The sequence below is a fragment of the Penicillium soppii genome, assembly GCF_028829465.1.
Source record: "Penicillium soppii strain IBT 18220 chromosome Unknown utg000003l, whole genome shotgun sequence".
In the NCBI taxonomy this organism is placed as follows: domain Eukaryota; kingdom Fungi; phylum Ascomycota; class Eurotiomycetes; order Eurotiales; family Aspergillaceae; genus Penicillium; species Penicillium soppii.
In genome coordinates, this window is record NW_026643233.1 from 1801262 (window position 1) to 1821100 (window position 19839).

The 19839-nt window shown below is 49.4% G+C and overlaps 6 protein-coding genes across 6 annotated transcripts; 4 read left to right on the top strand and 2 right to left on the bottom strand.

Annotated features, from left to right (window-relative positions):
- Window positions 1-800: 800 nt before the first annotated feature.
- N7529_002818 (glycoside hydrolase family 76 protein) lies at window positions 801-2314 on the top strand (the record flags this gene model as incomplete). Its single annotated transcript, XM_057238346.1, has 3 exons — window positions 801-891; window positions 953-1647; window positions 1718-2314. The coding sequence occupies 3 exons, from the start codon at window positions 801-803 to the stop codon at window positions 2312-2314; spliced, it is 1383 nt and encodes a 460-aa protein (XP_057100957.1).
- Window positions 2315-3483: 1169 nt separating this feature from the next.
- On the top strand, window positions 3484-6903 carry ireA (bifunctional endoribonuclease/protein kinase IRE1; the record flags this gene model as incomplete). Its single annotated transcript, XM_057238347.1, has 1 exon — window positions 3484-6903. One exon carries the CDS (start codon window positions 3484-3486, stop codon window positions 6901-6903), a length of 3420 nt encoding a protein of 1139 aa, XP_057100958.1.
- A 398-nt stretch (window positions 6904-7301) lies between these two features.
- On the top strand, window positions 7302-9718 carry N7529_002820 (uncharacterized protein; the record flags this gene model as incomplete). Its single annotated transcript, XM_057238348.1, has 2 exons — window positions 7302-7477; window positions 7540-9718. 2 exons carry the CDS (start codon window positions 7302-7304, stop codon window positions 9716-9718), a joined length of 2355 nt encoding a protein of 784 aa, XP_057100959.1.
- A 516-nt stretch (window positions 9719-10234) lies between these two features.
- N7529_002821 (branched-chain amino acid aminotransferase) lies at window positions 10235-11399 on the bottom strand (the record flags this gene model as incomplete). The annotated part of the gene is made up of 2 exons (XM_057238349.1): window positions 10235-11286; window positions 11342-11399. 2 exons carry the CDS (start codon window positions 11397-11399, stop codon window positions 10235-10237), a joined length of 1110 nt encoding a protein of 369 aa, XP_057100960.1.
- A 733-nt stretch (window positions 11400-12132) lies between these two features.
- N7529_002822 (uncharacterized protein) lies at window positions 12133-13803 on the bottom strand (the record flags this gene model as incomplete). The annotated part of the gene is made up of 1 exon (XM_057238350.1): window positions 12133-13803. One exon carries the CDS (start codon window positions 13801-13803, stop codon window positions 12133-12135), a length of 1671 nt encoding a protein of 556 aa, XP_057100961.1.
- A 1210-nt stretch (window positions 13804-15013) lies between these two features.
- On the top strand, window positions 15014-19321 carry N7529_002823 (CDR ABC transporter; the record flags this gene model as incomplete). The annotated part of the gene is made up of 1 exon (XM_057238351.1): window positions 15014-19321. One exon carries the CDS (start codon window positions 15014-15016, stop codon window positions 19319-19321), a length of 4308 nt encoding a protein of 1435 aa, XP_057100962.1.
- Window positions 19322-19839: the final 518 nt, after the last annotated feature.

The following is a 19839-nucleotide window of genomic DNA, read 5'->3' on the forward strand; positions in this document are numbered from 1 at the left end:
AGGAGGGAAAAGTCAGATAGGTACCTTTTGTATGTAAGTCCTATATCAAAGATACATACGCGATTGCCGGCGGTTAGGGAATTATGAAAGGGCTTGGCATATAGGCAGCAGGATAATACCTAATAATAATCATACCAAGCTTGAACCTCTAACCGATATTATTCGCTTAAAATAAGCTTGGGAAATGCTTCAAATGCTTCTCTCCCTCGTGTTCGTATAGACATTCTGACAACGCCGATCGTACATTCTATCTGTGGGGTTGGTCCAGATCGGCACAGAATCGAATTGTCGAATTTGCTGATCGACTTGCTACCCATATTCCTTTTTGTGATTGTTTGTATATTGTATTTTACATGTTCAACTGCGATATATGACATAGTCCCAGGCGATACAAAGTCAAGGGATGTCTCAGCGGTAAGCGCAATGTTTCATTTTATTTCTGCAGGTTCTGATTTGCAGGTCAGGGACTGGAGTTCTATTATTATTACTAGTATTAATTGACAGGGGTAATTATTTCATGAGCCTACCAGCAGAACAGAGAGAGTTAAATAAAAGAGAAAAAAAGAAACAGATTCAAATATCTACATATGTAGTTAATGAAATTATAGTATCCAAGTCCTTGAAAAAAAGAAACCAAGACGGACATTCTTAAGACGGAGACACCAACTTTGCCCCCGCTGTAACCCCGGGACTGTTCCCGGTTACCCTGAGACCCTTTGACCCAGTCACTTTGATCTCACCTTCTCATCTCCCTCCCCCCAAAAACCTACAACCTCAACTGGCTTCTTGCTAATTATTCAATGATACTGTCCAAGTGGTTAGCCACTCTCTTGGGCGGCGCTCTCGCCGTCCAGGGTGCGCTGGCGATCGATTTGAACATTGATGATGAAGGTATGTGGTTTTCTCACTGCTTGTCGCATTCGTTGCCTAATCTAACCATGTCTCGTTTCAGCTTCCTTAAAAAGTGCCGCCAAAACCGTCGCCACTACGATGATGGAATACTATGACGCCCGAGACTCCGCGAACATTCCCGGTAAAATGGACGGAACGTGGTGGGAGGGTGGCTCCATGTTCATGACCCTCATTCTGTATTGGTGGGTGACCGGCGATACCCAGTTTAACGCCGCGGTGCAGGAAGGAATGTACTGGCAGAAGGGCGACGACGATTTCTTTCCCTCCAATTACAGTCAATACCTGGGCAACGACGATCAAGTCTTCTGGGGTCTGGCCGCTATTACCGCCGCGGAATTCAACTACCCCGAGCAGGACGGTCAGCCGTCGTGGGTATCCCTCGCACAGGGCGTTTTCAATACCCAGTACCCCCGCTGGGACACCAGTAGCTGTCATGGTGGTATGCGCTGGCAGATTTGGCCTTACCAGGACGGTTATTTGACCAAGAACGCCATCTCTAACGGAGGATTGTTCCAACTTTCCGCCCGTCTTGCCCTCTACACCGGAAACAAAACATATGCCGAGTGGGCCGAGCGCATCTGGGATTGGAGTGCTACCACCCCTCTGCTGAAGCAGAAGAACTGGAACATCGCCGATACCACCACTTGTGAAACTCAATGCACAGATCACGGTGATTTCCAGTGGACCTACAACTACGCCACTTATATTAGTGGTGCTGCGTACATGCACAATTACGTGAGTTCTTTCTTTCTTCTTATTCTTCTCTCTCACTCCCAAATCGATGTCCATATTAATCCTCCTTTAGACCAATGGTACCGAGACAAAATGGAAGGAAGGCGTTGAGGGTCTCATCAAGACCTCCCAGCAATTCTATCCGACCACCGGATTCAATGGAGCCGCCGGTCAAATTCTATCGGATATCACCTGCGAACCGCTCGGCAATTGCGATCGCAACCAAATCACCTTCAAAGCCTATTTCTCCAACTGGCTCGGAGTGTTGACGACCATTGTCCCCGGTACCTACGATTTGATCTTCCCCCAGTTGAGGACCTCGGCACAGGCTGCTGCAAAGCAATGTTCCGGAGGTGATGACGGTGTGAAGTGTGGTATTCGCTGGTACAAGCAAGCCGATTGGGATAAATCCTCCGGGTTGGAGCAGCAAATGGCTGTGCTGGGTGTGCTATCTGCGAATCTGGTCCCCTTCAAGAACAAGTCACCATACACCTCGGATTCCGGTGGAACCTCCAAGAGTAACCCCAATGCCGGCACCAATACCACGGCCAATAAGATTCCTGTGCTGAATACCATTGGTACTGGTGACAAGGCTGGTGCAGGTGTATTGACCGTCATCTTCGTGACGGGCTGGGCCGTTGCTGTGACTTGGATGATTCGCGGCGGTTAAATCCGTTCTCCCGTTCCCTTTTGTTCTACCCTTCTTGGGATCATACGTGATCCCTCTATTGTGTTATAGTTCCTTTCTTCTGTGCTGCCCTTGCTGCATCCATCCTCTTACCCCTGTAACTATCTTGACTTTTCTTGTGTTTTCTTTATTTTCCCCCCTTTCACCGGCACTTCCGGCGTGTACTGCACGAGGATGAGGGTTGTGGCGTTGGATGCACTCTGCTTTGATCTACCTACATAGGCTTTTTTTTGTTTCTTTTTTTTCGACTCCAATCTTCTTGGATTTGGTGAAATGGAGTTCGATTCTCGATGGTTCCCTACTGTGTGTTTCGCCCTTGATTGGTCTCAAACCCCCCTGGCACCGGGCAGGAAGCACCGGGCAGGGAGCCTCCACATGGAGTCCCTGGAAGGCTGGTGTTAATTCTTTGCCCTCCAATCAATATTGAAAGATCTACACTAAAAAATTCGTTCTAAATGATCAATCTATCGGATGTAGTGTAACCAGGACAGGACAAAAACAGTGGAGCCATCTCCTGGTGTCATATGTAGAATTTGCTTTCACGGTTAGACCTATATCTTGCATAGTTCCTGTCTTTGTTTCTCCCATATCCTTGTATATTTCATACTAAAATTGCATGAACGATTGAAATACAAGGATCAATTGAAACACTTACTAATCTACGGAGTCAATAATATCGGGTATATCCACCAATTGATTCTAGTTTCCCCGACGTTCTAGGCTACAAAAATAATAATATTAATGTACAAAGAAAAAGGCGTGCGTGGACCAAAGTACCGGTACCTGCTGTTACGCCTTGTGGAGGCAGAAGTGGCTGGTCACTCCCTGTACTGTACACGTGTAATACACACAATCCTGTCGCTCTCCACATACTCTCTCTCCCCTTTTCATCATCTCTTCAACCTTTTGCATCTTGAAGTATTACTATAATTATTGTTATTAGAGCTCGCTTTGATCCAAGCTATTTTCAAAGGATTTGCAAATAACTATCTACTGTGGGTGGGGGATGATCCGCTACCCGGATTCTCGACTCGCTCCACAATCTCATTATTTGATCCGTTAAACCTCTTCTCTCAACCCATGCGACACCTTCCTCCGCTACCTCCACTACCTCCGCCCAACCGTTCATTCCTTGTGCTGATAGCTCCACGATGCGCTGGCGGCTGCCGGGCGCCCGTTCGACCCTCCCAGCCAGTGTCGCCCTCCTCCTTCTCCCAACTCTGGTCGCTCCGCAGCAGCAGCCAGATCATGACACAATCTCCCGAGTCTCTGTGCCTCTAGCACAAGAGTCAACACCACATGCAGCCCATGTGGCCGCACCACCCATCGTGAAACCCAACGATGCGAGCGCCCTTGCTACTCTGGCTCTGGCAGGCTCCGGCCGTGCCGTTCGAGCCCCTCCTGTCCAGGCCAGCAGCACTGCTGCCGGTCTGGCTTCGCAGCTTCACGCGCGGTCCTTGCAGGACTGGGAGGTTGAGGATTTTGTCCTGCTGGCGACCGTCGACGGAACTATTCACGCCCGTGATCGCAAGACCGGCACCGCTCGCTGGGCCCTCGAGGTTCCCAGCAGCCCTGTCGTAGAAAGCATCTACCACCGAGCGAATCGTTCCAGCTTTGACGATACTGAGCCCGAAGACGACTTCCTGTGGATCGTCGAGCCGAGCCAGGACGGAAGCCTTTACATCTACAGCCCCGGTCCAGACGCCGGGTTGCAAAAGCTTGGTTTGACAGTCAAGCAGCTTGTCGACGAAACTCCTTACTCTGGCAATGACCCTGCCGTGACCTACACTGCCCGGAAGGAAACCACATTATATACCATTGATGCCCGAACTGGAAGCATTTTGCGGGTCTTCAGCTCTCGCGGACCGATCACCACAGGACCAGAATGCCGGAAGGTGGACGGCGAGGATCTGGATCCTGAACAATGTGAGTCCACCTCTGGCACTTTGGTGCTCGGTCGAGTGGAATATGCAGTTGCCATACAGAACACTGAGACCGGGGATCCGATTTGCACGCTGAAATATTCCGAATGGGCACCGAACAACCGCGACATGGATCTCCAGAGCCAATATTACCGTACGATGGATCAAAGCCATATTTACAGTATGCATGATGGTGTTGTCCTAGGGTTTGATCATTCACGCATGGATCGGCCGCGATACACCCAGCGGTTCTCCTCCCCCGTCGCCCGAGTATTCGATGTCGTTCGCCCCGCCAACAAAAACGCACCCGATGCCTCGACCCCGCTGGTGCTATTGTCCCAGCCACTACAGCCACCCGACCCGGATTATGGCTCGCTCGATGATGAGCGAGACCTGCGCGTGTACATTGACTGCACCGAGGCAGGTGGGTGGTATGCATTCTCGGAGGAAACATACCCTTTGGCTACAGGTCGTGCCCCAATGGCTCAATGCTACGACAAAGATTTCCTCCGTCGAGGACAAGCTCTCATGAGCTTAACACCACGTCAGCAGCGGAATGTGCTTGCTGGTGTTCATTCTCTCACTGGCCCTCGCATCGTCCGCCCACCCATCCCAAGAATTGCCGGGTCATCCACCTCCGGGATTTCCAATGATACACCCAGAGACATTCTCCGCAGCCCCTCGGAGCTAGCTTTGCCTCCAGCTCTCCGAAACAGTGCTATCATACGCAAGAGTTGGGACAATGCCTTGGATATTGTAGTGACCTTGATCTTACTATTTATTTGCACCTTCATCTATTTCAACTCGCACCACCTGCGCGACTTGGCTAAGCAAAAGCTGGACATCAAGAACATCATCAATTCCAATGACAAGACGTCCTTGTCAGCCCCCTCAACCCCTCTTATCGACGGCACCCCGAATATCAAACGTTCATCCACGCCAAACCAAGAAGTCCCGAATGTGACAGTCGATGTGGACCTGGATGACTCAATTCCAAAAAGCGAGTCCACCCCTCGTGCCTCTCGAGAGCACAGTCTGGTCTCGGATTCTACTCCACGGGTCCAGATTCGCGAGCCCTCCCGTGGGCCCGATGATGAGGATGGCGATGAGCCTGGGAAGCCCAAGAAAAAGCCACGCGCTCGTGGATCCCGAGGCGGGAAATCGCACCGCCGTCGCAAGAAGCCTGGCAGTGAAGGTGACAGTCCCGAGGCGGCTGATCAGGTTGTTGAGCAAGTCAATAACATGGCTCCGCAGTCTCGACTGGAGCCTGATATTCAAATGACGCGCACAGTGTCTAACGAGATCCAGGAAATGGATGGTGTCGTTCGCATTGGCCGGCTGCAAGTGTTCACCGATGTTGTTCTGGGACACGGCAGCCATGGAACTGTGGTCTACCGCGGCTCCTTTGATGGACGAGACGTCGCCGTCAAGCGCATGCTTATGGAATTCTATGACATAGCTTCTCATGAGGTGGGTCTGTTGCAGGAGAGTGACGACCATCACAACGTGATTCGATACTTTTGCCGTGAGCAAGCTACCGGATTTTTGTACATTGGCCTTGAGCTTTGTCCAGCATCTCTGCAGGATGTCATCGAACGCCCTGTTAGCTACCCCGAGCTAGTACAAAACGGACTGGATCTGCCAGATGTCCTGCGTCAGATCACCCAAGGTGTCCGTTACTTGCATTCTCTGAAAATTGTCCACCGTGATCTGAAGCCGCAGAATATCCTGGTCGCCATGCATCGTGGCCGTACCACTTCACGGTCGTTGCGACTGCTCATTTCCGATTTTGGTTTGTGCAAGAAGTTGGATGACAACCAAAGCTCATTCCGCGCGACCACGGCCCATGCCGCTGGAACTTCAGGGTGGCGAGCCCCCGAGCTTCTTGTCGACGACGATAACGGTCCCCTTTCCCTGGCATCGCAGCATACCGAGTCCTCAGAGCCTGCAGTTGTCGACCCGCAGACAAACCGTCGCGCCACCCGAGCCATCGACATATTTTCACTGGGGTGTGTCTTCTACTATGTTCTGACTCACGGTAGTCATCCTTTCGACAAGAATGGCAAATTTATGCGTGAAGCAAACATCGTCAAGGGTCAATTCGATCTTCAGGAATTGAACCGGCTCGGAGACTACGCTTTCGAGGCGAAAGATCTCATCCGTTCAATGCTGTCTCTCGATCCCCGCCAGCGCCCCGATGCAAGCGCAGTCCTGATGCATCCATTCTTCTGGACCCCGTCCGACCGACTCAATTTCTTGTGCGATGTCTCTGATCACTTTGAATTTGAGCCCCGAGATCCCCCTTCAGATGCCCTGGTGTGCCTGGAATCCGTTGCCAGGAACGTCATGGGACCTGATATGGATTTCTTGCGCGCTTTGCCACGCGACTTCAAAGACAATCTTGGCAAGCAGCGCAAGTATACCGGCTCTCGGATGTTGGATCTTCTTCGAGCGCTTCGCAATAAACGTAATCATTACAATGATATGCCGGAGTATCTCAAGACACATATCGGGGGCTTGCCGGAGGGGTACCTAATCTTCTGGACGGTTAAGTTTCCCAGTCTATTGATGAGTTGCCACGAGGTCATTGTTGATTTGCGTTTGACCCATCTTGATCGTTTCCAACGGTATTTTGTGCCGCCTGAATAGATTGGATATACATGAACGATTCAGTCTTTTTCGTTAGTACAAGCAAATTACCTAGATTTTATACCTCCTCCACATTATAGAAACTGTTACTCAGGGTAAAAGGACTTGTAAATGCATAGAACAATACCTTCACAAACTTAGTTGAAGAAGTAAATAGGATGACCTTGGTAGCTATATAGAGTGGAGCCTCAGGCACCAAACGCGTTGATAGATCGCCCAAGTGGATCATCTCGCTGGACGTGTGCTTTCAATTTCTGCCGCGTCTTTGTTGTCCCACCTTTATTGTCAGACCTTTATTGTTCCTATCTCCTTCCTCTTCTCTTCTCTTCATTCATCTATCTTATTTCACTCCATTGCTTGCGTTCAACATCAATTTGAGATCCAACGATCTCATTACGATGGTGTTCCTCCGCCTTACAATCAAGGTCTTCCAGGATCAGCTTCTCCCGAGCTCAGTCACGCAACAGAAACCTGGTATCTTTCTCCTTCCAATTGAAAACCCGGAAGAGATCAATCTTGGCGGCCTAGCGAGTCAAATACAAAAGAAATGGAGCTATCTACACCCAGAGTTACCGTGAGTGTCATTTGGTGATCCGATGAATTCTTGGACCAATTGCTCACCATAAGCTCTACTAGGCCTCTCATGATCAAGAAAATCCTCGATGATGCCGCAGACAATATTGAACTTTACCCCGAGTTGACAGTCGCGGATGTCTGGGTTGACTTTGGCAAGGCTCGCTCCGATGGCCTTGACCAGCGTGGCTCGGTGCGTGTCATCCAAAAGCTCGCGGCTGCCGCGCCAGAGAGGTTCCCATCCGTTGATCATGACTGGGATGCTGTTATCACGGCGTATGAGCGCAGTCGTGATGCGGAAAAGAAGGCTGCGGCCAACCGAGTTTCACCCATCGTCGAGGAAGACGAGAATGAAGTTTCTTGCGGCGGCTCGTGGTCTCATTTGTTGGATCTATCTCAATCCAAACAACAAGAGAAAAACCTAACGCCATTTCCCCATGATTTCACCTCTGAGCGCCACCAAGGTGTCGTTTCTTCGGTCGAAGCTGATGACCAAGACCTATCTCACCCCCCTACCAATCGCCCCACCATCGCTGGTACGCCTTCCCAGAGAGCTGAAAGTGAAGAGCTCGGCGAATGGCCATCCCCAGCTCAGCCAGAACGATCCTCCCTTGCCAAACCCAGCTCTCAACCTGCCCCTGTGACCGCCAACCAACCTAAATCCAAAAGAAAGTCACAGGATGCAACTCAGGGTAAGATTTCAGTGGCAACTCGCCGCATTTCGCAAATACCAGATGATGTGAAGTCTGTTCAAGAAGAACCCTTGGCCACAGTCTCCCAAAGCCGATCTCGGCCCTCGCAACGGCAGCCAGGCGTCTTTGACTTGGGCGATTCAACTGAAGATTCCGATTCGAGCTCTGATGGAAGCCCGCACAAGGACGACCATGACCAGCTGAAGAAGGAAAACACGGTGAATAATGATGTTTCAAAAGATCGTCAATCCAGCGGCTCGGACTCGACCTCTGAGGGCAATTCCCAGAACGAAATCGAGGACCATCTCAACGAAGCTCAAGTTCACAAATCTATTGCCAGTGAGAATGACGATGTTGAGGCAGATGGTGATGTATTCATTGGCCTCGATCACTCGGTCGCTAAAACACAACCCAGCGCCGTCTCCCGGAAACGCAAGCAGAGCGTCGAGTGGCCTTCTGCAGTCAAGGAACCACGTTTAGAACGGGCTCATCCATCGCGACGGGAGTTATCCATGTCCAATTTCTCGAGTGGCACATCTCCACATGATACACCTCGTCAAATCAAATCGCAAATCCCACTTTCCAAAGCCCAGCCCGTGGCCCCAAAGCCGAATTCCTCCTCCAGTCCGCATATGCCCAGAAATGGGGATCAAACTCAGCAAATGGTCGCAGCTCATGAGCAAGAAAGGCGCGAAAAGGGGATGGGCTTGGGCATCACAAGGAGCGGTGCCAGCAACCTGCCCCTTCGAAAGTTACCCCACGAACTTGCTACAGAATTTTCTTCTCCTAGCGCTGAAAATTCCCGCCCTACCATCGTCAGCTCGCGAAAGCGGCTCTTAGCCCCGGCGCCCAGCAGTGCCACTTCCAAGGCGAAGGCACCCGAGAAAACACCCAACTCTTCTGCCTTCGATATCAATCGGGGAACACCATCCGCTAGTTCCATTCGGCACCTCTATCCCAAAGATTCTCCTGATGGCACCCCCACTTCAACCAAAGAAGCTCATCAAGGCACAAGAGACAAGCCCAAGTCCAGGATCAAGGATGCCGATGAAGCCAGACTCAGGGAGCAGGAAAAAGAGGAATTAGCCTCACTTGAACTCTTGCTTCAACGTCCAAACATTGACACTGAAACTGAGTCCGTTGTAACCGATATGGTGAAAATCTTGAAGCGAATGACCAAAGTTGAAGTCGCCAAACGAGAAATTCAACGCCTCAAGCTTCTTCCGTTGCGGATGTCATTGCAGAGACTTGAACAGAAGCCAAAGACAGAGATCCCAAGGTCCAGCCCCATCAGGCCCCCGGTTGGAATGCCACCCCACAGGACCCTGAAAGAATTAATGCAAGATCAGCAGGCAGACTTAGCTGCCAGAGCCGCTGCACCTCCATCTCCACCTGCACCAGAACCGGTGGCCGCCTATTCCGGCGTTGTTAAAATCTTCGATGACTCTGACGATGACTCTGACAGTGATTCTTCCGTGAGCGACTCTGGAGACATCATGCCTGATGGGCAAATGACCAAACTTCAAAAGCCTTGGCCTCTGAAGTCCTGAGTCTTGTGGATTCGCCCACTGTGTTATATTCTGCCTTGTTGTGCATTATCAACTCGTAACTTATTCACTAATCTGTGACCATCATATGAACTCAACTACTCGCCAATAAACTGATTTCAATCCAGTAAACTGATCAAATGTAGCACACAATATATTCATGTTCACAATGTATTCACAGCTGAAAACGGGTTCTTTGGAAAAGACTCCACAGAATTATACGAAAGACTGATAGGAAGGTGGGACTTGATCCTTTTTGGGACCTTGGGAAGTTATATCAATACTTGCTCAAGCGTTTGGCTTCAAGTTCTCGAGTGGAGCGCAAAGGTACATAGCGGCCAGGGGTCGGCTTCACTTTCTATACATGTTTAAAGCTAAAATTTCTTATAGCTTCTTTACATCAAATCTCTTTGCACATCTCTTTTTACCTCTTTTTATACCCCCTTTTACCATGGTCGCTGTTATAATGATTCAAATGTTTTAGTTTTCAGGCAGACTTAAGTGATCTATCGGAGTTGATCAAGGGAAATTGGCACTGTTCTGCTCAGCCTCATGTCCCTTCACTTCCCATCCCTTGGGTAGCGCCGGAACCTCGTAATTCCACCCAAAAGTATCCTCGGCGCTCCCGGACTGAATCCCTCGAAGAGTCTCTAGCAACTTCTTGTAAATCTCTCCACCCTCCTTCTGCGCTCCGACGTTGTACTCAAACTTATCCCCCCGCGATCGCATAGTGATGCTCCCAACAGGGACCAACGCGGCCGCCGTTCCGGCAGCAATCACCTCGTTAAACTCACGCAGCTCATCATAGGCAACCCGCCGCTTCTCTACCTGGTACCCAAGAGAGCGTGCAATGTCCAGAACCGAGGCCGCCGTAACTGAATCAATCGCATTGCGACTATCGGGCTGAACAACGGTCACCTTTTCACCATCACGCCTCACCCCAATGAACGCGGACGTCGAAAACTCGTCAACCTCACTGCGCGTCGCGCTATCCAAATGAAGGGTAATACCGAAGCCCTCCCCGCGGGCCCGATCACTATGCTTCAAAACAGGAGCATAGTTACCACCGACTTTGGCATTTCCCGTCCCGAATGGTGCGCAACGATCGAAATCCTCCAAAATCAAGGCATCAACTGCACTCGCCCCGTGATACACTCCAGTCGGCATCGCAAACACCGCAAGCGTATACTCATCGGGTGGACTCAGACCTAGCTGCGCAGAGGATCCGAATAGCATGGGCCGGATGTACATTGCTGCGCCGGACTCATGGGGCGGTACCCACTCGGCATTGATGGCTACTGCCCGTCCCACGCACTCAATAAATAGGTCTTCCGGCACAGGTGGTATGGAAACCACCTCTGCCGAGTGCTGCATGCGTTTCGCGTTACGGTCAGGTCGGAAAATAGTGATTTTGGAGTTCTCCGGATGCCGGAAGGCTTTGAGACCTTCGTAAACTTGTTGCCCATAGTTTAGTCCTGGTGCCATTCCATGAATTGAAAGGAAAGGCGAGGCGACAACTTTGGGTTCCGACCATTTCGAATCAGAAAATTGAATTTCGATGTGGCCATTGCCTGTTATAATAAGATTATTTCTTTGTTCTTATTGAGGACAAAAAACATATCATACCATCTCGGACTTTAAAGCCCAGAGTAGACCAATCTATATCGATAGGTGGGGGGAACATATTGTAGTTCTTAGATCGCGGGGAAGAAGACTTGCAAGGTTGTCTGGGTTGGGCACAAGTGGACCTTGGAACGGCTTACTTATATATGTTGATTATGTATATTGCTGACTACTTGAGTTTGGGTATATGTCCGCGCCACTTTTTAGGGCTTCGGACCCTCATGGGTTCTTTACCTACCTAGGTAGGGACCTTTCTATATTTCGTTCCCAACGATTGTTATAAGCACCAAGGTCTGAAACAATGGACACGATTAAAAGTCAATGCCCATGGCATAGAATCCAATAGGAAAAATCGTTAGGAAATTCTCCCACCAATGCCACAATGCCACATTGCCACCAATGTGGACCTTGGGAGGGCTTGATAGCAGTTAATGCATCCTTGTCCCGTTCCAATTCACTACCTAGGTAGCCTCTCGATACTAACATCAAGACCAGGATTCTGGGCCTCAAGAATGTTTTCACTCACCTCCCCAAGCATTGACATCCACAGGTATCATTCCAAAGACAGCAAGGACTTTCAATGCCGAGTGATGTCACACACTTCGCCATGTCAATTCCAAACTATACACTACCTTTCCCTTTTGTATTGATTAAAATCACGCTAAAAAGTAACTCTGTGCTAAGATATATATTTGTAGAAATGGGACGCCCGACACTAATGGATCATGGGCTGAGATACCCACAGATGGTCAAACAAGCTCCCATAAGCAAGAACGGGGCCAAGATTCCGATGTTTATATTCCGCCGCGGAGGTGCGCAAAATCAGGGTCTTGCATGGCCCGCTGCATAAACATATCGAGAAGCGCTTGAGGCATTGGCCCGATGCCTCCCATTCCAGGCGGTCTGGGTGGGAATTGATATTCAACATCGTCATCGTCATCGTCATCGTCATCGTCATCGTCAAGATGTGCAAGGTCATCATATTCATCATAATCATCATCATCAAGACCGAGGTCATCAAACTCGTCCAGGTCAGGCGGTCTGTATGGAGAGATCTGAAACTCGACGCTGGTCCTTTTGAACAGATCCCGGAGACTGTGGAAACATTGTTCAGGGGTCTTCCCCCGTGGAACACGTTGACCCGGAAGCTTGATCGGGGCAGTGATATCAAGGGCCAAGACCTTGAAGTCGATGAAGTTCGGGTACATTCCATTTTCGCAATCTTTCGCGATGTTCTGGACCATGTTTTGAACAGACGAGTTACAGTCGGTGACCTGGAGTGCTTTCAGCGAACTAGGGAAACGAGGGTGTTGGGAAAGAACGGCGTGTGGAAGGATAATGGTTTCAAGGACACTGAAGCTATCGAGCAATGGGATCTTCACGCAGGTATCTGTGTATTGCCGGACGTTTTCGATGTCCCATGGGTCCCGTGAAAACTCGAGATGCATGTGCTCGAGTGTGTCCTTATGTAGGAGTAGGGCCTCGTGGGCTTTTGCGGCATCAAACTCGATCATATGTCCACCACTTGGCATCCGTATTTCGCGTGGATCCAAGGTGAAGTTGTGGAAGCTGAACGATTTGAGGGCCTTGCATGCCTTGATGAATTTTTGGATGGCATCGGCGTCAATATGGCATAGGCGGAAGACTACATTTTCTGAGCTCAAAGCCTCCTTTGTCCAGGTAGAAGGAAACCTTGCACCGTCGAGATTGCCACACTTGAAGGTCGGGAATTTGAGTTTGGGAAGAGTTAGGAATGGCTCATAGTCCACAATTCTGTAGCCTGGAAAATCCACGTCACAGTCTATCCAGAGATGCTCGAGGTTCGACAGGAAGGACGGGACTCGACTGAAGAGATGGGTGAATGGCTTCGGGAAGAATTGGTCGCCGGGTAGATGCAAACGGCGAAGGTTCGGGGTCTTATTGGCCAGGAGTGCCGCAAAGACGCTGAGCTCGGCGTTCTCCATGGCGCTAACCCAATTTGCCTCCTCATCGCCCAGTTGTATGTCCTTGATCGCGGCTTTGAAGATGGCGACGTTCTCCGCATCGAGAGGCTTGATATCGTGGGGACCGAACGAAGTCGGGAGAATGTTAACCTCTTGGACATACTTTCCAAGGTCTGGACGAAGATAGAGAGTTTTGACGAAAGAGACGGTTTTGCGCAGACCGCCACGTAGATTCTCATCACCAAGGTAACGGAAGAGAAGAGGTTGCGCTAGGTCGCGGAATCTACGTGAAACCAAGCAGATATTGCAGAGATCTTCGTTGTTATCCAGATCTTCATCCTCGTCAAGGTCGATGTCATCCTCGTCCACCCAGTCATCATCACCATCATCCTCGTCTAGCTCCGTTACCTTCACATCCTGAGTTTTCGTGTCTCCTATTGGCCTTGGAAGCCCTTCGCTGTCGGCTACAAAGACCAAAATGTGATGGAGCAGCTCTGGTGGAAAATCTAGAATGCTGACCATGCTTGGAAATGTGTTGACGTGGAAAAGAGTGTCCCGCCAAACGCGCATCAACAACGCGCTGAAGCCGATCTGGAAACGGAAAGTAGGGCTTCTGGACTAGGGCTTTAAGATACGGGTGACCCGAACTCCAAAAGCTATACAATACCATCAGAGACTACAAAATGCGAAAAAAAAAAAAAACTGCGAGAAACATCATATCAGCATTAAAAAATAGTGATAGTCCTGCAGAGAATATATATCAGTGATTATATATGACATGGTATGTTAATGCTTCAGCAGTTATGTAAAGGATAATGTTCCCAGTTTGGACAGAGTCCAGATTGGTGAAAAAAAAAGGAAAAAAGGGAATAAAATAGATCTCAACGCATCAAGTGGGCTAAAGTGGACCCCATGTGGAGATAGAATTATTCTTGTGCCTACTGTAGGTACAATCATACTCCGTAGTGGTAGTAGTTGTACGTAGTATAGGGGATAGGGGATAGGAGGCATCGGGATATATAATTAGTACATATAACGTATGTACGGAGTATGCCCGGCATACAATTCATGTCTGGATCCACTAAGAGCGAGAAACTCGTATACAACAACGGAAGTATATTTAGTTATGTATATACTAGTATATAATCTTGGCTGGCATAACCTATGCATGATGTACGGAGTTTAACTTAGGTAATATACTGTCTTTGATTACTTTAGTGTAAGAATGAAAAATTACAATCTGGCTCTCACTCCTCCATACAGGGACCAAATCCTGAAGCGTACGGAGTTAAGGGAAGTGGGATCGGCATATCTAAAGGAAATAGTGGCGATTTATGTACCCACTTGACGATACTCGCAATTTGGTTTCTTAATTTTTTGTCTACCATGTGCTCGTTTTGTTTCTCAGTTTGAGAATGACTGGCTAAATTATTGAAAGAAATTGTCAAAATCTCAAACGGCATACAAGAAGCTCACTCATTATCAGATCTAAATGCGTGAAATCAAGGTTCTTAGGGCTTAAATCCGATCGGTGATCGGTGACACGGGGTCCGTTCCTCCGTTATACATCGGCAAGTATAATCCCCGAGAATATAATGAATCCTCTCCACATGAGTGCTCCGTTCCCGAGAAGATTTCAATTAAAAGATGATAGGGTCCCCGCTCGTTGATACTCGATGTTAGATTGTACAACTCTCAGTCTTGACGGTTCATCGTGTTCCGTCTTTCCAACATGGAGAAAGACTACGATGAGCCCGAATTCGCTCCTATAACGGAGCGGATTGCCACCGTTCTAGAAGAACGAGAACAACAAACCCTTACACGCATTGCATCGAGCAAATTGGGTCAACAACTTTCCAAATCAGCAAGCCGCAAAGATGGGATTCCCCCGCATCTCGATCCCACCAACCCACTATTCGATCACCGCCAATGGGCACAGATGATATTGGACCAGGTCAATGATGCAGGCATTGAGCTCCCACACCAAGGCGTCGTGTTTTCGAATCTATGCGTGAGCGGCTCCGGCTCTGCTTTGCAGTATCAAGAAACCCTCACTTCCAGCTTGACAGTTCCTTTCCGAGCTGCGGCAAGAGCTCTGACTGGTCGTGTTTCGCCACCCAGACAAATCCTTCACAGCTTTGATGGCCTTCTACAAGGTGGTGAGTTACTCCTGGTTCTTGGTCGACCAGGGAGTGGATGTACTACATTTATGAAGACCATCACCGGCCACCTCGGTGGCCTAACTTTGGAACCCGGGAGTACACTCCATTACGAAGGAGTCGGGTTCGACCACATGATTAAACACCACAGAGGTGAAGTCGCATACAACAAAGAGGTCGACCTGCATTTCCCCCACTTGACTGTAGGCCAGACTCTCGAGTTTGCTGCCCATGCTCGTGCACCACACCAGCGTCTGGAGGGCGTGACACGCAACGAGTATGTCAAGACCATTACACAGGTCGTCCTCTCTGTCTTTGGCTTGTCTCATACCTACAACACCAAAGTGGGCAGTGAGTTTGTGCGCGGTGTCAGTGGCGGCGAGAGAAAGCGAGTCAGTATTGCTGAGATGTTTTTGGCCCGCTGTCGCATCGGAGCATGGGACAACAGCACCCGTGGTCTTGATGCTGCATCCGCTCTCAAATTTGTCAAGTCACTGCGTCTTTCTGCTGACATGGGCTCATCGTGCCATGCCATTGCAGCCTATCAGGCATCGCAGTCTATGTATGATCTCTTCGACAAGGTTGTCCTACTATATGAAGGATACCAGATCTACTACGGATCCAGGGAGCGTGCAGTTGGCTACTTCCAAGATATGGGCTGGGAACGACCCGAACGTCAAGTTAGTGGTGACTTCCTAACTGCCATCACCAACCCAGCAGAGCGCAGGGCACTGCCTGGCATGGAGGGCAAGGTGCCTCGCACTGCGAAGGAATTCTCCGAGCACTGGAGAAGGAGTCCTGAGTATCAAATGCTTCAAAAAGATATCTCCAATTTCGAGAGTCAACATCCACCGAACGGAAGTGATGCTAAAAGACTCCAAGACAGCCACCAAGAACAGCAGGCTCGCCATACCCGCGCTCGCAGTCCCTATCTCCTCTCCATCCCCATGCAAGTGCGGCTTTGCATGCACAGAGCTTACCAGCGAATGCTTCAAGATCTGCCGACAGCCATCTCACCGGTTATTGTGCAGATTGTTCTCTCTCTCATTATTGGATCCATTTTCTACCAGACCCCTGACACCTCCAGTTACTTTTTCCAGAAGGGTGCAGTGATGTACTTTGCTGTGCTCATGAATGCTCTTCTCACGATCAACGAAATCCTTCAGCTTTATGCCCAACGCCCCGTGGTTGAGAAACAAGCGGGCTATGCATTCGTCCACCCATTCACCGAAGCATTAGCCAGTCTCGTCGTCGACTTACCGATCAAACTAGTACGAATCTCTATTTTCACGATCGTACTCTATTTCATGGCCAATCTACGTCGCGAACCAGGAGCTTTCTTCATTCATTACCTCTTCCTACTCACCGCAGTCCTCTCCATGTCTGGCCTCTTCCGCAGTGTTGGTGCATTGACCAAGACCGTTGGACAGGCGATGGCAATTGCTGGTGTACTTGTGCTTTGTATTGTTGTCTACACTGGATTTACTTTGCCACAGCCATACATGCACCCATGGCTTTCTTGGATTCGGTGGATCAACCCCATCTACTATACCTTCGAATCTCTTGTTGCCAACGAATTTCATGGCCGAACTTTTGACTGCTCCGCATTCATCCCAAGCTATGGAACAGGCACCTCGTTCATTTGCTCTACTGTCGGTGCAGTGGCTGGCCAGCGGACTGTGTCTGGGGACGATTTCATGGAGAAGAACTATCAGTATCACTACTCACACTTGTGGCGCAACTATGGAATTCTCATCGCCTTTCTTATCGCTCTCAATACCCTTTACCTGGTTGCCACCGAGTACATCTCCAATGACAAGTCCAAGGCGGAAGCATTGGTCTTCCGCCCTGGACATGCCCCCGAGTATCTTCAGAAGGGTCACAGCATCGAGCTTGGAGAAGAAGAAGTCAACAAACTTGAGTTGCAGGCTACCAACGACACTATTGGACTTCCGGAGCAAAATGACATCCTGTCATGGAACGCACTCAACTATGACATCCCCGTGAAAGAGGGTACCCGAAGACTGTTGGACAACGTCAATGGCTGGGTCAAGCCTGGCAGCCTCACCGCATTGATGGGTGTTTCCGGTGCTGGAAAGACAACTCTTCTGGATGTGCTGGCCCAAAGAGTCTCCATCGGTGTCGTCTCCGGTGATATCTTCGTGAACGGCAAGGACCTTGCAGCAAACTTCCCCCGTCGAACTGGATACGTGCAACAGCAAGATCTACACTTGGACAGCACTACAGTCAGAGAGGCTTTGCGTTTCAGTGCCATGCTTCGGCAGCCCAAAAAGGTATCAAAGCAAGAAAAGTATGACTACGTGGAGCAGGTTATCAAGGTTCTTGGAATGGAAGATTTCGCTGAGGCCGTGGTGGGAAGCCTCGGAGAAGGACTGAACGTCGAGCAAAGGAAGTTGCTCAGCATCGGTGTTGAACTCGCGGCGAAACCCACTCTCCTCATTTTCCTGGACGAACCTACCAGTGGCCTGGACTCCCAGAGTTCTTGGACTATCTGTCAATTCCTCCGAAGATTGGCAGACCACGGCCAGGCTGTTCTTGCCACAATCCATCAACCTAGCTCCCAGTTGTTCCAAACTTTTAACCGTTTGCTCTTCCTCGCCAAGGGCGGAAAGACCGTGTATTTCGGAGACATCGGAGCTGGGTCTTCAAAGCTTCTGAAATACTTCGAGCACAATGGCGCTCGTCCCTGTGCCCCACTCGAGAACCCTGCTGAATACATGCTTGAGATGGTCGCTGGCGATTCGTCCTCGGTTGACTGGGTCGATGCTTGGAACAAAAGTCCCGAATGTCAAGAGGTGCAGGCCGAAGTGGAAAGGCTTCATTCCCGCAAGGTATCTGTGCACCAATCAGCCCTCGAAGAACTGGATGACGACAACGCCGAGTTTGCCATGCCACTACACAGCCAGCTGTACTACGTACTTGGTCGTGTTTTCCAGCAATACTACCGCCAGCCAGAATACATCTACGCCAAATTCATTCTCGGTATTGTTTCTGGTCTCTTCATCGGCTTCTCTTTTTGGAAGTCAGATAGTACCCAGCAAGGCTTCCAAAATGTGCTTTTTAGTGTTTTCCTCCTGTGTACGATCTTCAACACTCTGGTTAACCAAATCATGCCGAAGTTCGTTGTCCAGCGCTCTCTGTACGAAGTTCGCGAACGTCCATCCCGCATTTACTCCTGGAAAGTCTTCATTCTCTCCCAGATGCTTGTCGAGATTCCTTTCCAAGTTTGTCTCGGTGTCTGCGCTTGGGCCTGCTTCTATTGGTCTGTCATTGGGCCTGAGCAAGACGGCGAGCGCCGCGCTTTGATCATGCTCTTCATCGTTCAGTTCTACATCTACGCCGCAAGTATGGCACAGCTGGTGGTCTGCGCGATTCCAGAACCTACCGTGGCAGCCATGCTCGCTACCCTGATGTTCGGTCTCTCCTTCATCTTCAACGGTGTGATGCAGCCGCCCGATGATCTCCCTCGCTTCTGGATCTTCATGTACCGAGTCTCGCCGTTCACATACTACATCGGTGGAATCGGCGCTACTGCGCTCCACAATCGTGAGGTGGAGTGCAATGCGGCTGAGATGAGTGTATTTGATCCACCATCCGGTCAGACCTGTGGCCAGTACATGGGAAAATACCTTGAGACGGCGGCAGGAAAGCTTTCGAATTGGAATGCTACCTCAAGCTGTGAGTACTGCTCTATCAGCTCTGCAGATCAATATCTCGCTGCTCGCAAGATCTACTGGGAGGACCGCTGGAGGAACTATGGTATCTTCTGGTGTTATTTTGTTTTTAATATCTTCGCTGCTATCACACTCTACTACCTGTTCCGGGTGCGCAGCTCCAAGGCCAAGACCAAGAAGGCTTGATTGTTCTGTCAAAAGGTAGAGGTGAGGAAGTTGCCATTCTGTTGATGGCTTTCTATGAACATAATTCATTTGGGAAATTGGGTTTTGTCAATCTGTATTCTAGATATCTACTTTTGTAATTTACTTCAATGAACATACAATGATCCACTCTAGACACGTTGAAAGACAAATCCACCAATTCTCTACCATCCATTTATTCATGCCTCCTCAATGATGACCTTCAGTCTAGTGACATTGTCTTTGGTACTTCGAACCTTGATATCGAAAGCTTTTAGAGAAGTTTATCCATGTGGAAATCTTGAAACGGCCTTTTGTTAGGGCATTGATGGAATGAGATCAATGGGTCTTTCTTCTTCTTTGAAATGTATCTCATATCACAGCTGTCTCATTTCATCATACCTCATTTTGGTTTATCCCTAAATACATACATCTATCATTCATCGCTTTCCTTTCATGGTCACAGTCTTGCTGATCTGTTCAAACAAAGAACAGAATGTGCTGAGTTCTGATGCAGAGTG